General features: G+C 43.5%; 1 protein-coding gene across 16 annotated transcripts in view; it reads left to right on the top strand.

Moving 5' to 3' along the window:
* HYDIN (HYDIN axonemal central pair apparatus protein) overlaps positions 1-13,064 on the top strand; it is a 338,541-nt gene that overhangs the window by 177,699 nt on the left and 147,778 nt on the right. For all 16 annotated transcript variants that reach the window (XR_008425734.1, XR_008425735.1, XR_008425736.1 and 13 more), the window contains 3 exons: positions 967-1,110; positions 5,464-5,607; positions 10,668-10,981. Coding sequence is in view for 13 of the 16 variants with exons in the window: in XM_053915141.1 (XP_053771116.1) it covers positions 967-1,110; positions 5,464-5,607; positions 10,668-10,981 (602 nt within the window). In the remaining 3 variants the exon portion in view is untranslated. The remainder of the gene's footprint in view (positions 1-966; positions 1,111-5,463; positions 5,608-10,667; positions 10,982-13,064) is intronic.

Below are 13,064 nucleotides of genomic sequence, written 5' to 3' on the forward strand. Positions count from 1 at the left end.
CTCGGGAAATAGGAAGCAGTAAGAAATTTATCTTCCAGCAGACAAGATAGTAAAGCTAGTTCATTGCTCCACTGTGGAGAGTATACGAGGTGGTTTTTCTCTGTTACTCGGGAGTTCGGCCAGCTCCTACGGAGTATGTACCATATGATAAACAGTGTGCGAGGCACTAAGGATGCAAAGATGAACACAGCCCTCATTTCCAGATGCCTGCAGCCTGTTGCAGGAGCACACTTACAATGGTGTGATTGGGAGCTGGCCGTAGTTTTAAAGGCATTGTACCTGAGCTGCTAGGGTTCTAAATTCAGTTTCAGCTTTACTAAAGGCTTCCCTGAACGTTCTTCCAAATTATGCTACATAATTGAAGAGAGACTTGAATTCATTAACATCCGATCCCTGAGCACTCTTCAATACAAGCTACTCATAATATAAATTCACTTTGAGTCCTTTCTACTTTATATAAATCAGGACCTCAGGGTGGGGGCGGGGAAAGCGAGGCAAAGAAATATTAGTTTCTGCGGCACAATTTTTAAATATTCAAATATGAAAGACAAAATTTTTACCCGGACAGTTTCTGACTAGCTTGATAAATAGAACTGCCATCGAACTATGAGCACAAGGATTTTATCAACCTCGTCTGTCACCGTTTGGTGTGCCCAGTGCCTCACAGTCCTGATGACTATCACACCTGCAGTCCTAATACACCTTCTGTGTATGTATTCGTTGAATTGAATGTCAATTGATAGTGTTCTCAAAGGCAGTCAGAAATGGATGCAGGTTCCATCCGGGACATATTTAATGAGATACTAATTGTGTGACAGAGACTGATACCTGAAATGTACCACTCAGAAAAGTACACCCTTCCCCAGTGTTCCCAGGCAGGTAGTTGAGAATCACTTGGCCGATTGCCGAGAATTACATTTTCTGAGCTGTGGAGGTTCTCAGAACGCTGGTGTATCTTGTCTGCAGATAGTCAGAGAAAAGCTCGTATGCCACACCGTTATTGGGAGACAAAAGAGGACGAGCATGGTGATAACCGTGGACGTCATCTGTGAGTTCATAGAGCCAGTTGTCCAGCTGTCCACCAAGCAGCTCTTATACCGGCTGGAGAAGGTCAGCGGGTGTGCTGGGGAGGGCAGGGTGCTCTGTCTGGGGGTGAGTGTGTTCACATTTTCACTGGAGAAGACGAATTAACGAGAAGCCTGATGTACCCACACCCAACCTATGCTTTTTTAAGCTTCAGAGGCCTGTACACCTTCAACTAAAAATTCTGAATCTAAACCTACATTTCTTTGAAATCTAAATTGTTACAGAACTTCTACATCCATCATTCCTGATGTAAGTGCACTGAAAGTTACTGTAGTCCATCATCTTACTCTAACCAGATAAAATAAACATCACAGTTACGGACAGGGTTGGACGATTATTGATAATCATCATAATCAGTAAGAGTGGCTACAACATACTGATTGGTTTGCACTGGGCACTGAGCCGTATCCATTACATATATTCGCCCGGTCGTCCCTCACCACGGTCCGTGCTGTAGCTTCCGTTATCATTGCCATGGGACGCGTGAGGCAACCAAGATCCAAGTTAAGCTGTTGTGTAGGTCACCTAACACTGAGAATGATCAACTTAAACTACCTGATTCACATTCCTAAACTATATGGCTACACATGTCCATGACTTTATATGGCCGCTAAGGGCCAGCAATAAGTGGGGTGGCAGGGGACCGGGGAGAGATGGGAATGACTGCTGCTAGGGCAGGGGGTCAGGAGCCATCACAGTAGAACTTGACCTACTCCTCCACAGACTTCCACCTAACATCCCAAACAGATGCGTGTGGAATGCCTCTTCTGGGCCAGAGTGTGTTGGTGCTGGCAATCTGGTGAACCGGTGAGGCATCCGTAAAGCCAAGAGATTGATTTGAGGTTACAACTGTAAACAAATTATTAAATTTAGTCATTTAAGAAGAAGAGGTGTAAGTTACTATGAGAACACATATCAGGAAAGTGGCTTTATTTGTACCTGTGGTGACAGATGGCTTCCTTGAGAAAGTGCCTCAGGTTGCGACTTGAAGAAAAAGTGAAGGTACTCTGGTGACAAGAGACAGGGAGAGAATTCTCGGCGGAAGGAACAGCACACACGAAGGGCCTGGGCTAGGAAAGCGCTTGGCGAGTACAGAGACCTTGGAAGCCTCCTAGGATGGGGAACCTGTTGGCAGCGGCCCAAGGTCCATCTAGAAGAGTGAGGAAGGGCCAGTGAGTGTGGCATGCCTGGGAGGCGTGTTCTGGGTGGCCATTGGTGGGCTTCAGGGGGGGAGTGACAGGGTCAGATTTATTCATTGAAACAGTCACTCTGGCTGCTGAGTGGAATACTTATTAAGGCCCGCCATGTGCCAAGCACTGTGTCAGGTGCTAGTGGTACAAGTGAGAATAGTCCCTCCCTGATGAACCGCACAGCTGACCGGGAAGACCAAGCATTAAGCAAGTCTTCACCCACAGTGCCATCTCTGCTGTCATATAAAAGGACAGGGTGTGGCAGCGCCTAATCAGTCAGGGTGGGAATCAACCAGGGTTCCTTTTAGTACCTGGAGGCTTGCAGGAAAATTTATTCTGGTAGTGGTTCCATCACATTTCATGTGTGTTAAATAAATCTCTACTGAGCACCCACCATGGGTATGGTGCTCTGCTAGGAGATGACTAAGGGACATATAGCCAGAGAGAGAGGAGGGGAGATGTACAAGTTCAAGTCAACAAACTACTTGAGCACTCACAGTGTATGAGGCAGCAAAGGCACAGCAAAATCCCAGGCTTAGCAGACTCCTGGGGAAAGTAGACAACGAAGAAGTAGAATAAGGGTTTCAGTTACAGGATGTTAAACTACCCGTGACAAGCTCCATGAGATATATAAAAAGAAAATACTACAAGAGTTCTTACAACTCTGTTATTGAGCTTTCACTGCTCGGTTTTAAATTCTTTTATAAGTGATTAGGAAAGATATTTACTGGTGGTAGCTGCACCGAATTTGGTGGCATCATATTTTTTCTAAATGCAGCTACACAGAGAAAAATCAGTGAATATTTACTGAATAATTATTCAATGTAAGAAATTATAGTATATGTTAAATATGCAACTTTGTTTCTTACTAGATTTTTTTCTAAGCCTGTAAACATTCATAAGAATGTGTGGGTTGTGTTCTTTTTCTTCTCTTTAAATCCTTTAGCCCTTCTTGTTGTTTTTTTTTAAAGCATATTCTTGTTTATTTTCAACTTTATCACTAGAATGAAATAGCAAATATTTTAATATAGCAGTGACTTATTGAATTAAAAAATGAATTGAGTCACAACTCCCTGTGTGATTTTACCTTTCTCTCCTTCCCCCTAAATTTTCCGAGTTTGAAACCTGTCCAACTACTGGTATTTTGCATCGTTCATTTCCTGCTCACATTTAATCCATAGCAGGGGCAATGAAGAATTGCAACGTCGTTACCCACTATGTACAAGAGACCTGGTAGGTCTTGGTGTTCATACTTACTTATGTAACAGCCAATTATCTATTCCGTCTCCTTATTTTCAGCTCAAGGCAGTGTATCTGCTTTAGTGCACTAGACTATAATGACACCGACACTGCCTGTGGGAAGAATTTTTCTGTGACCATTTCCTCAGATTTGATCTGCTTTATAACTATTGTACCATTCATAAGCCACAGAGATGAAACCACATCTTTGTGGACTTGAAAAGGTCAATTGAAACCAGCAGCCAGTTTGCTTCATGAGTCCAGGAACAAATCCCATCTCCTGATACTTGGGGAGACAAACAACCCAGAGGGAAAGGGGTCATTTTAAAATAGAACAGATTCTCTGTGCATCGACTCCTTCTTATCACTAACCTCTAAATGGCCTCTTGCCAAACCAGGCAAATGTGGCTTCTTCACTTCAAAACTACCTGCAATGACACAGCAGCCTCAGGGAAGGTCACTGGGTGGACAGTTCCCCATATGGCCTTTGATAGTCCTACAGTGCTGCTTTACCCTCCTCCAAACTGTAGTATATAGTCTGCAAATGCAAGCTAAGCCCAGCCCCTGTGTTACCATGTTGGAGGGAGGGAAACAGTGGTTGGCATCTCCTGGTAAGGGTCAGACCAAACCCCTGCACAGGGGCTGGTGGAACACAACCGAGGCAGGAGATTCAAACCAACCCTCCGGACTGAATGGCTGTGTGTCTCCCCAAATCCAAATACTGAAGCTCTAATGCCCGATGTAGTGATGTTGGAGGGAGAGCCTCTGGGAGGTGATGAGGTCATGAAGGTGGGCTCTCGTGCATGGGATAAGAAGAGACAAGCCAGGAAGCAGACCCTCAGACACCAGACCTGCCGGCACCTTGACCTGGGACTCCCCAGGCTCCAGAGCTGTGAGACATAAACGTTTTTGTTTACACCACCAGTCTATATTGTTTTTATAGCAGCCTGACCTAAGGCACAAAGGACACTGGTCACATGAGCTCACCCGGAGCCAGGGCGTCCAAGAACTGCCGTGTAAAGAGGACTATGCTGGATTTAGAAAGCAGAGACAGAGTCAGATGAAAATGTGGGATCGGGGATTTAACGGAAATCAGAACAAGGAGAAAAAGCAAACCAAAACAAAGAGCCTGAGAAAAACAGGTTAGAGTCATTGGAGGAGCCAGGGAATGATGGGAAGGAGGTTCTCTTTGGAGCCCACAGATCAAGGCACCACATCGACTCCTGCTGGTACTGAAGGACCCAGGGCTTGTGAAAAACAGTGCAGGTCCCAACACAGGGCGAGGAAAATCCAGTCTGACCAGAAACGTGTGGCTCAGGGTCCGTTTCTAATGCCTTCTCCTTCTCCAGTTGGAAAATTAAGTTTGATGTTCAACAGAGTAAAAAAGTGCTTCTAAATAACCTATCCCAGGGTTACCAGGAAAAATTTAGAGGAAATAGTTATGAGCATTTGTCAATTTAACAAGAAAAGTATACCGGCAAATTGAGAATATTGAGCATGGAAAAAATACTGTAAAAGGAAAAAACGTTTTATTCATTATATTGATACAGGAGTTCTTCCACAGATGTCACTAATTTATTAGAGTTTGTTTTATGACATTATGGAAACTTCTGTAGTAATAGTTCTATTCAGGGCCGTGGCTTGTCTAGGTTTTTTGTTGGGGGGTTTTTGTTTGTTTGTTTTGTTTTAACCAGGCAACAGCAGAGTAAAAAATCTAATCTGTTTTCTCACTTAGGTAGTTTCACCTCTCAATAGTCCACCATACATTCCAAACTACTTATCTAAATCTCTACAAGATAAAAAAAAAAGCGTGTGCGTGTGTGCGCTTATATATGTGGTGTGTGTGTGTGCTTATATATGGGGGGGTATACATGTGAGACTTTTGTTCCTAAAGTCTTCCTATGTTTATCATAACTTGGCTTGTTTCCTCATTTCCCTTTTTTTGCAGAAACCAAACACTACCTTGAAACCTGATTACCAGCCCTTGGTCATGAAGAACATTTCCACCCTGCCCGTGAACGCGTTGCTCTCAACAAGCAGACCCTTCTTTGTATGTGAGACTGATAAATCTCCACTGCCCTTAACTCCTGAGGTAACTTGACAGAGGACCGTCCTAACAAGCTCCTTTTCGGGGTAGGGGGGAGTTTGCATGCATGAGAAAGGAAGGGAGTAGTATCAGTACCTTACCTAATTTCAGTCCAGAAAAATATAATGAGAAAAGAATGCAGAAAATTTTAAATGAGTCCTAAATAAATTCCAGTATCAATCAGTAGAAAAAATATTATTGATGATGTAAGAACTTCTGGCTCATTATGATGAGCTTCATTATAATAAAGCTAATCTTTAGAAAACAGTGACTTCACTAATAGGAGTAAAGATCTTTTAATTCCCCTCCTTCGAGTCCAGTCAAATCTCCATGCTCAAGGAAAGGAGAAAATAGCCAAATCCAGTCTTTCCACCAGCCAGCTTATCTCCAGATGCTGAGAAATCTGAGTGGGTGGAGGGAGGAGAGCCCGTCCCCCATTCTGGGGCAGGATGCAAAGTTCTCTACACATCCCTACAAGAGCACCCCTGTGCTCCTTTGCTGGGCGTGAGGAAACCGGAATAGCTGGGCCATGGGCCAAGTGTCATGGCAGAGCTGTAGGAAAGGAGGACTGAAGAGAAACCAGAGCCACATACCATCAGCCAACAGAGAAGTGCTGTAAAGGAAGAAGGCAGGATCTCAGAAGAGGAAGCCTGTAACTGAAGGAGATTTGCTGTGAGCCGCTCTCAGGGAGATGGCTCTTTGGGGAAGAGTGGGGGGATCAGAGCTGCTGGGTGAGAGGGTGGTGCAGACTTGTGGCTGTAAACTGCACTGCTGCCCTCCCCTCCCCCTCCTCACAGTTCTTCAGTGGGTCTCATTCAAGCATGAGCTGGGAATAAACCAGCTAAGATCTTTAAACATAGAAATAAAAGGAGGAAATGATCATAAGCAAGAGGCAGATGAAAATCTATTGCAAGGACACCGAGGTAAGGAAGAAGACCAAAAGTATAAACATGTGCTCTCTATAGTCTCAAAGAAATTCCAGATGATACGATCTGTGTTTAAAAAGAGCTCAAGGATGAGAAGGGAAGCGTTCAAAGAGAGATGCAGAGTGAACTCACAGAGCTGAGGAAAACCAATGGATAAGACAATGAAAATTCAGACATACGCAGTTTTCTCAGTCTGGGTGGTAGATTAGACCCACTCATGTCCTCCTGAAATCTTAATAAGGTAAAAGTAGAAATGTTCAAAAGGAAAGGAGCCCAGAGCAGTAAAATAAAGGGGGAAGAGGATGGTATAACCAAATACAAATACAAATCCAAACACCAACCAAATACAAATCTTTCTTTGAGAGATTTAAACAAATTCTAGACTCTAGAAGGGGGTTGGAGCGGGTTGACAAAAAGGCCTAGAAAATTCTCCAGCGAGGCTGCAAACATGTGGGAGTCATTCAGCCCAAGTAGCTCTGGCTCAGAGGCAACAAGTGTGAACAGTGTTAAAAACAGAGGGATTCTATGTGCACCAGACAGCTGTCCCACCCGACCGCATACAGAAGACGTGGGCAGCTGGCTTTTATCCCAAGACATAAAGTATGTGCTCATTGCCGGAGAAATCCATCAGACTGTTTGGGGAAAGTTAATGTTTCTAGTGTCAGTGTCTGCACCCCAGAGTAATCCCACCTGGGAAGTGTCTACCACCTGATCATCCCCTCTCTGCCCCAAGCTGGGGCAGAGCCCAGTCCTATTACAAGAATTGAGAAACGCAGCCCCTGGATTATTGGGACGCCAGGGAGGCCAGGAACTACTGTGTCTTGTAATGACTCTTGTAGTGCGGTTTGACCTTTTACATCATTTGTATGTATAACTATAATAAAAATATACATATAATTAAAAAAATAAAAAGCTTCTATAAATCAACAAGAAAAATACCATAAACCAGTAGAAAAATAGGCAAAGGAAATGAAGAGTTCACAAAAAGAAAAATAAAATGGCTCTTTAGTGTATGAAAATATGCTCAATTTTAATTGTATTAGAAGAAATGCAAATTAAAATCACTATAAAACACATTTTTTCCCTATCAGATTGGGAAAGAGCAAAACTGGGATAGTGCTTTGTATCAGGAAGGGCGTGTGGACACATGGACCTCCCACGGTGTTGGGGAGGCGACACTGGAGACAGGATGGCAGCAGCAATCAAAGCTTTAAGTGCCCATACCATGGACGCAGCTGTCCCACTCTGAGGAATGGGTCCTACAGACATAGCCGAGATGACATGCATACGAGGACATTGACTGCAGCCCTGATTGTCAGAGTAGAAGACTGGGAGCCGACCTCCCTCAAAAGGAGATCAGTTAAATAATAACAACAGAATTATATGATGGAATAAAATGCAGCTTTTAAAAAGAATAAGGCAGCTCCATATGCACTGATGAGTGATCCCCCTGCCAAAAAAAAAAGAAAACAGATACAAATGAGATTTTATATGCATACAATCGCTCCACAAGGACAGAGAAAACACTTGCAACCGTGGTTACTTCAGGGGAGGGGAATAGCTTGGGTAAGAGGGAGATAGGCACAGAGTTACTTGCTTTTCATTGTTCTGTTTGAAAATACAAATGAAATATTTTTTTAAAGATTTAAAAAAATAAGGCCATACCTGTCCTGGGACGAAATGATATAGAATATTCAACAGTGAGACATATCTTAGTTAAGTGACTGGTCTTACTGATAACCAGAGAATCCCATGGCATGAGAGCAAAAAGAAGAGACCCCCCGCTCAGGGGAAGATTTTAGACTAACCTTGGACTTTCCCACAATAACTCTCAATGGCAGATGGCAGTGGGGCCATTCTGCAGAGTTTTGAGAGAAAGAAAGCACGACCCAAGAATTTTATAACCAGCCAAATTGTCCTTTGGGTACAAAGGTAACACGCAGACACTCAGAACACGAGGACACTCAGTGAATGCTGCTCTCACCCACCCTTGTTGAAAAACTGGCCAATGAAATACAGTCGTTCAGAAGAACCAAGTAAGGTACTCAGAAAGAAAAAAAAACTATGAGAAAAAGACTGGCAGGAGGGCTGAGTCCATCAACAACTGACACGCAACAACTTTGGCTACTATGATTTCAGAACAGAGTGTTGTATATCGTAGCTTTTAAAAATTAACACTACAACCAGTAACAACGGGGGGGATGGGGCAAGGACAAGCGTGCTGACTTCATCCCCTTTACACCTCGGTGTCAATAGGATGCTGTCTAAAGTTGAAGCTGCTTCACATTTAACTGTCTTTCCTTGATCAGAAAGGGATAATAGTAATAGTTGATATTTCTATACCATAAGCACTACTCTGAAGACATCACATGTATATTAACTCGTTTCATCCTCTTAAAAAATAGGTCCTATTATTGGACCTATTTTACAGATGGAGAAACTGAGGGCTAGGAAAAGGACTCATGGACATGGACGACAGTGTGGTGATTGCTGGGGGGTAAGGGTGGTGTAAGGGGACTAAAGGGTGATGGAAAAAATACAACGAAGATTAAATTAAAACAAAGAAGAGGGAGAAACTGAGAGCTAGGAAACCCGACTAACTTTGCCCAAATTCATAGAGCTAGTAACCGGGCAGTCCAGTGTTCGAGCCCCAGCAGTCCAGCTCCAGTGCCCATGATTTCAGAGTTAATATCTCTTGTATAAGAAGAGTTTTTTCAGGGTTTTTTTTTTTCTGAGAAAAATTTCAGACATGATATTTTAAAATAAATTAGTCTAACTCTATTTTTGTAAAATTTTATTTAGCCATCCATCATGTCTGGACTGAAGCATCAAAAGTGAACTCTGAGAAATAATATATGGTGAAATTCTGGATAAGTTTCTAATTTCTTCTTTGTACTGTTAGATATAATATAAAATTTTGTAGGTATGTATTTCTTCCACAAAACAAAAAATTCTTTCTCTGGGGAAAAAGTGTTTAAGTCAGTCTTCAAAGGCTTTAAACACCAAGCACCGCCATTCCAAGTGCTGCAGATGCCACAGTCTACAAGAGTGGGCTCCCAATTGTGCCCCGACAGCCGCACCGAGTGGCCAGCCGGGCTTTCAGGTGGGGTTAGCCAGCTAAAGAGCCATCGCCCTCTCTGACTCTGCAATCAGGTGATCAGCACCATCAGCTGAAACCATCGAATCACGAATCATGGTACTCACGTGCACAGTTAAATACCTGAACCTTCAATGGACAGGGGAGTGCTCTGTAAACAGACTCGGCCCTGTGTGCATTCCTCCTGACTGCCTCCAGGCACCTTCTGCAGAGCCAGGAGGCGGCTTTTTTGCCAGTTAAATATGAGAACTGAGCAAATCCTTTTAAAAAAAACAAAAGAAAACCCCTCATAGCCAGGCTTTCTATAGGAAGATGTTACCATGGCCTTGGCATTGAGGAACACATGGGGATTTGAATCAAAGAGAGAAAAAGAACAAACAAAACCTGCCCAACAAACTCAGTACAGCTCTGGAGTGTCATCTGAAGTTGAATAGAAAACAGCGAAAAGTAGATAACACTGTGTTGAAGAGTCAGACTCGCAGACATTAGAAAAGAAACTAAATCACCTAAGCCGCCCCTTTCTGGGGCACCCTCCACAGAGACCCTCCTCCCCCAGGGCTTTAGAAAGCCTGTTTGAAATTTCTTAAAGAACTTTTCCTGCTTGTCTAGGAAGAGATTTTACAATCTAATTTATTTTCAGTTAAGAATATTTTTATAATAGCTATTTGTTGTAGATTTTCCTTTGTACAACTCCTCAATCTTTATCATCTCACAGCTCTTAAAACCCTTCCTCCAAATAATTCCTCTCCAGAATTTTCTTCCTTTCCTTTTCAACTAATAAACTGTGCATATGCAAATATGTAAGCATCTGTAATATCAATAAACATGGATAGCTCTAGATACACCAGCTATTATGTGTACGTGTGCATACCTAATTATGGATAAAGCATGGCATATACATGTATTTCATAGTAATATGTATGTATGTACGCACCTGTGTGTGTACATAAGTGTATTGAAATAATGTTGACTGTCCTGTTTCTTGTATCAGGTTGGAAACCCATAGTACAAGAGTTGGTAATTTCCCGTTATCTTGTCTTCAGCCTATTAAACTGGAGATTGGTGAAGAAAAAAGCCTGCTGGTCAAATTTGACCCTTCCTACAGACACGATTTGAACAACTGGGTGGCAGAAGAAACTCTAGCGATCAAGTACCTGGAGCACCCTCAAGTAGACAGCCTGAAGCTGCGTGGCGAAGTGCATTTCCCCAACCTCAGCTTTCAGACCATGGAGCTGGACTTCGGCTGCATTCTGAACGACACCGAGGTGATCCGCTACATGACAGTCTCCAACTGCAGCCCACTGCTTGTGAAGTTCCACTGGTTCTTCCTGGTGAACGATGAGGAAAATCAGATAAGGTACCACCGGCGGAGCCGTCCTGCAGAGCTCTTCTCTGCCCTTCCTTTGTTTTCTCCTTCCGGCTTTGCACTGGGTTCCTGGAGTCTGTGCACTGGTCTTTCGTGAATACTTGTGGTTCTGACAGCTGATTGTTGACAAAAATAACAAAGAGCCTAAACTCATGATCCCTCCTTGATTGCACAGCGAGAAAAGCAGATAAAACATCTTTGAAAGCCCCAGTTGCCACTAGATTAACAGAACAATATGTGTGAGCCTGCTTTAATTTTGAATCTAGTGACTAGATCATTGTACATTTGTCACTAAAAGATAAAGTCTTTGTACAGTTTTCTTAATAATCATTCCGAACCCGAAGAATGAACTGCATAGCACCGTATGTTGCAGGTGAGCTGCACGCAGCTCCAGGTGCTGCCTGTTTCAGCGGGTTCCCCTGTTTCAGCGGGTTCCGCTCTGGCTCACACATGTATACCTATGTACAAAATAGTGGGAGGTGATGAGTGCCGAGAGGGAAAAGCTACTTTCACAATGTTTGTGTTTAGAGGTGTCTCTCCTGTTCGATGAAATTTAAGTGCAATTAGAAGCTGAATCCATCTAAAGAGCTGTTCTAGTCAGGCCTCAGGAACATGTTTATCTGGACCAAGCCTCACTGGCACCCAGGACCAGTGGGCTTCTGCATGTTTCTTTGTTGGATGTTTTGGCAGCTCAGTGTCCAGCACTGAATGTTGAGTGGCCGTGCTTAACTGAGGAAGCCTCATGTTTCCTTGGCTTGACGGTGCTTTCTGTACACAGTCCTCGTCTTGTAGGTGACAGCCACCCTTTCCTTTTCAGCACTTGTTGCCATGGTAATGGTGGCTGCTCTGGGTGTTTTCTCTAACAACTAAGGATGACCGAACATAGCGCCAAAGCCAGGCCTGGGCCTGAGCAATGGAACCTGACCTTTAGGTGTCAGGGGCTGTTCGGGTTTGGGATGAAATTCTGTAGAGGATGAACATTTAAATTAATTATGGAAAAACCAGCCAATCTGACCTAATGAGCTTTGAATACAAGATTCTGTGAAGTTATTCTGATGTAACATAACTAAATGAGTTCATTTCATCTGGGAGCAAGGGATACGCTTTATTTATTTTTTATTGTTGAGAGGCCATTTCCATAATTAAAATAATGACATTTTGAAATGTACTTGGCCAATACTTGAGATGATAACTCAGTTTTTTTTTATTGGTTTAGGCATTCATTTAACCCTTCTTTTACTTGCTTCAGTATCTGCCTATATTTTGATATTGAGCCTCTGCTTACGATTAATTTTTCATTCATTCATTCATTCATTCATTCAGAGAGTCATTGAGTAAACATTTGATAAGTGATTCTTATGCACCAGATAATGTGTGCGAGAGACATCAGGGGTACAGAGTGAATAAGGCATGGTGACCCCTGGCCGGAGGCTGTTGGGGAGCCATATGTGTAAACCACAGCGGACAGGTGGTAGTGCAGGGCTCTGGGGGATGGCAGCGGGGTGACCGCTCAGAGGAGCCACAGAAGGCTGCACTAGAAGCACAGTTAAGTGTTCCAGATGGATAAGCAGGGGCACATTCTCAGTAACGAGAATAGTGTGTTTATATAAGTTAGGATGCATGGATACAATGCAAGTGGCAGGAAACCTGATCCTGAGCAAAAATAAAAAGGAAAGGACGTTCATGGGTTCCCACGACTTGAAAGTCCAGATTTATTCTGGCTTCTGGCCTGGCTTAACACAAGGACTCAAACAGTGTCACCAAAGCCAGGTCTCTGCTCTCTTCCATGTGTTAGCCACTTTCTCAGATCAGCTCTACTCCCCTGGCCCCCAGATGGCTGCCTTAACTCCTGGGCCGTGGCCTTGTGGATTCTGATCCACTGGAAAGGAACGTGAGCCTTTGTCCCAGAACTTCCATGAGATTTACTCTGATCACACCAACTTAATCACGTTCCTGTCCCCTCCCTCAACCAGTCACTGTTAGGGGAGATCAAAGTACTTATCAGCATTGTCCTGGCCACATGCCCCACACCAAGGGCTGCAGTGGTGACCCTAGAACCCCCTGGACTGAAGGG

This window comes from Desmodus rotundus, chromosome 12 (genome assembly GCF_022682495.2).
Source record: "Desmodus rotundus isolate HL8 chromosome 12, HLdesRot8A.1, whole genome shotgun sequence".
Taxonomy (NCBI): domain Eukaryota; kingdom Metazoa; phylum Chordata; class Mammalia; order Chiroptera; family Phyllostomidae; genus Desmodus; species Desmodus rotundus.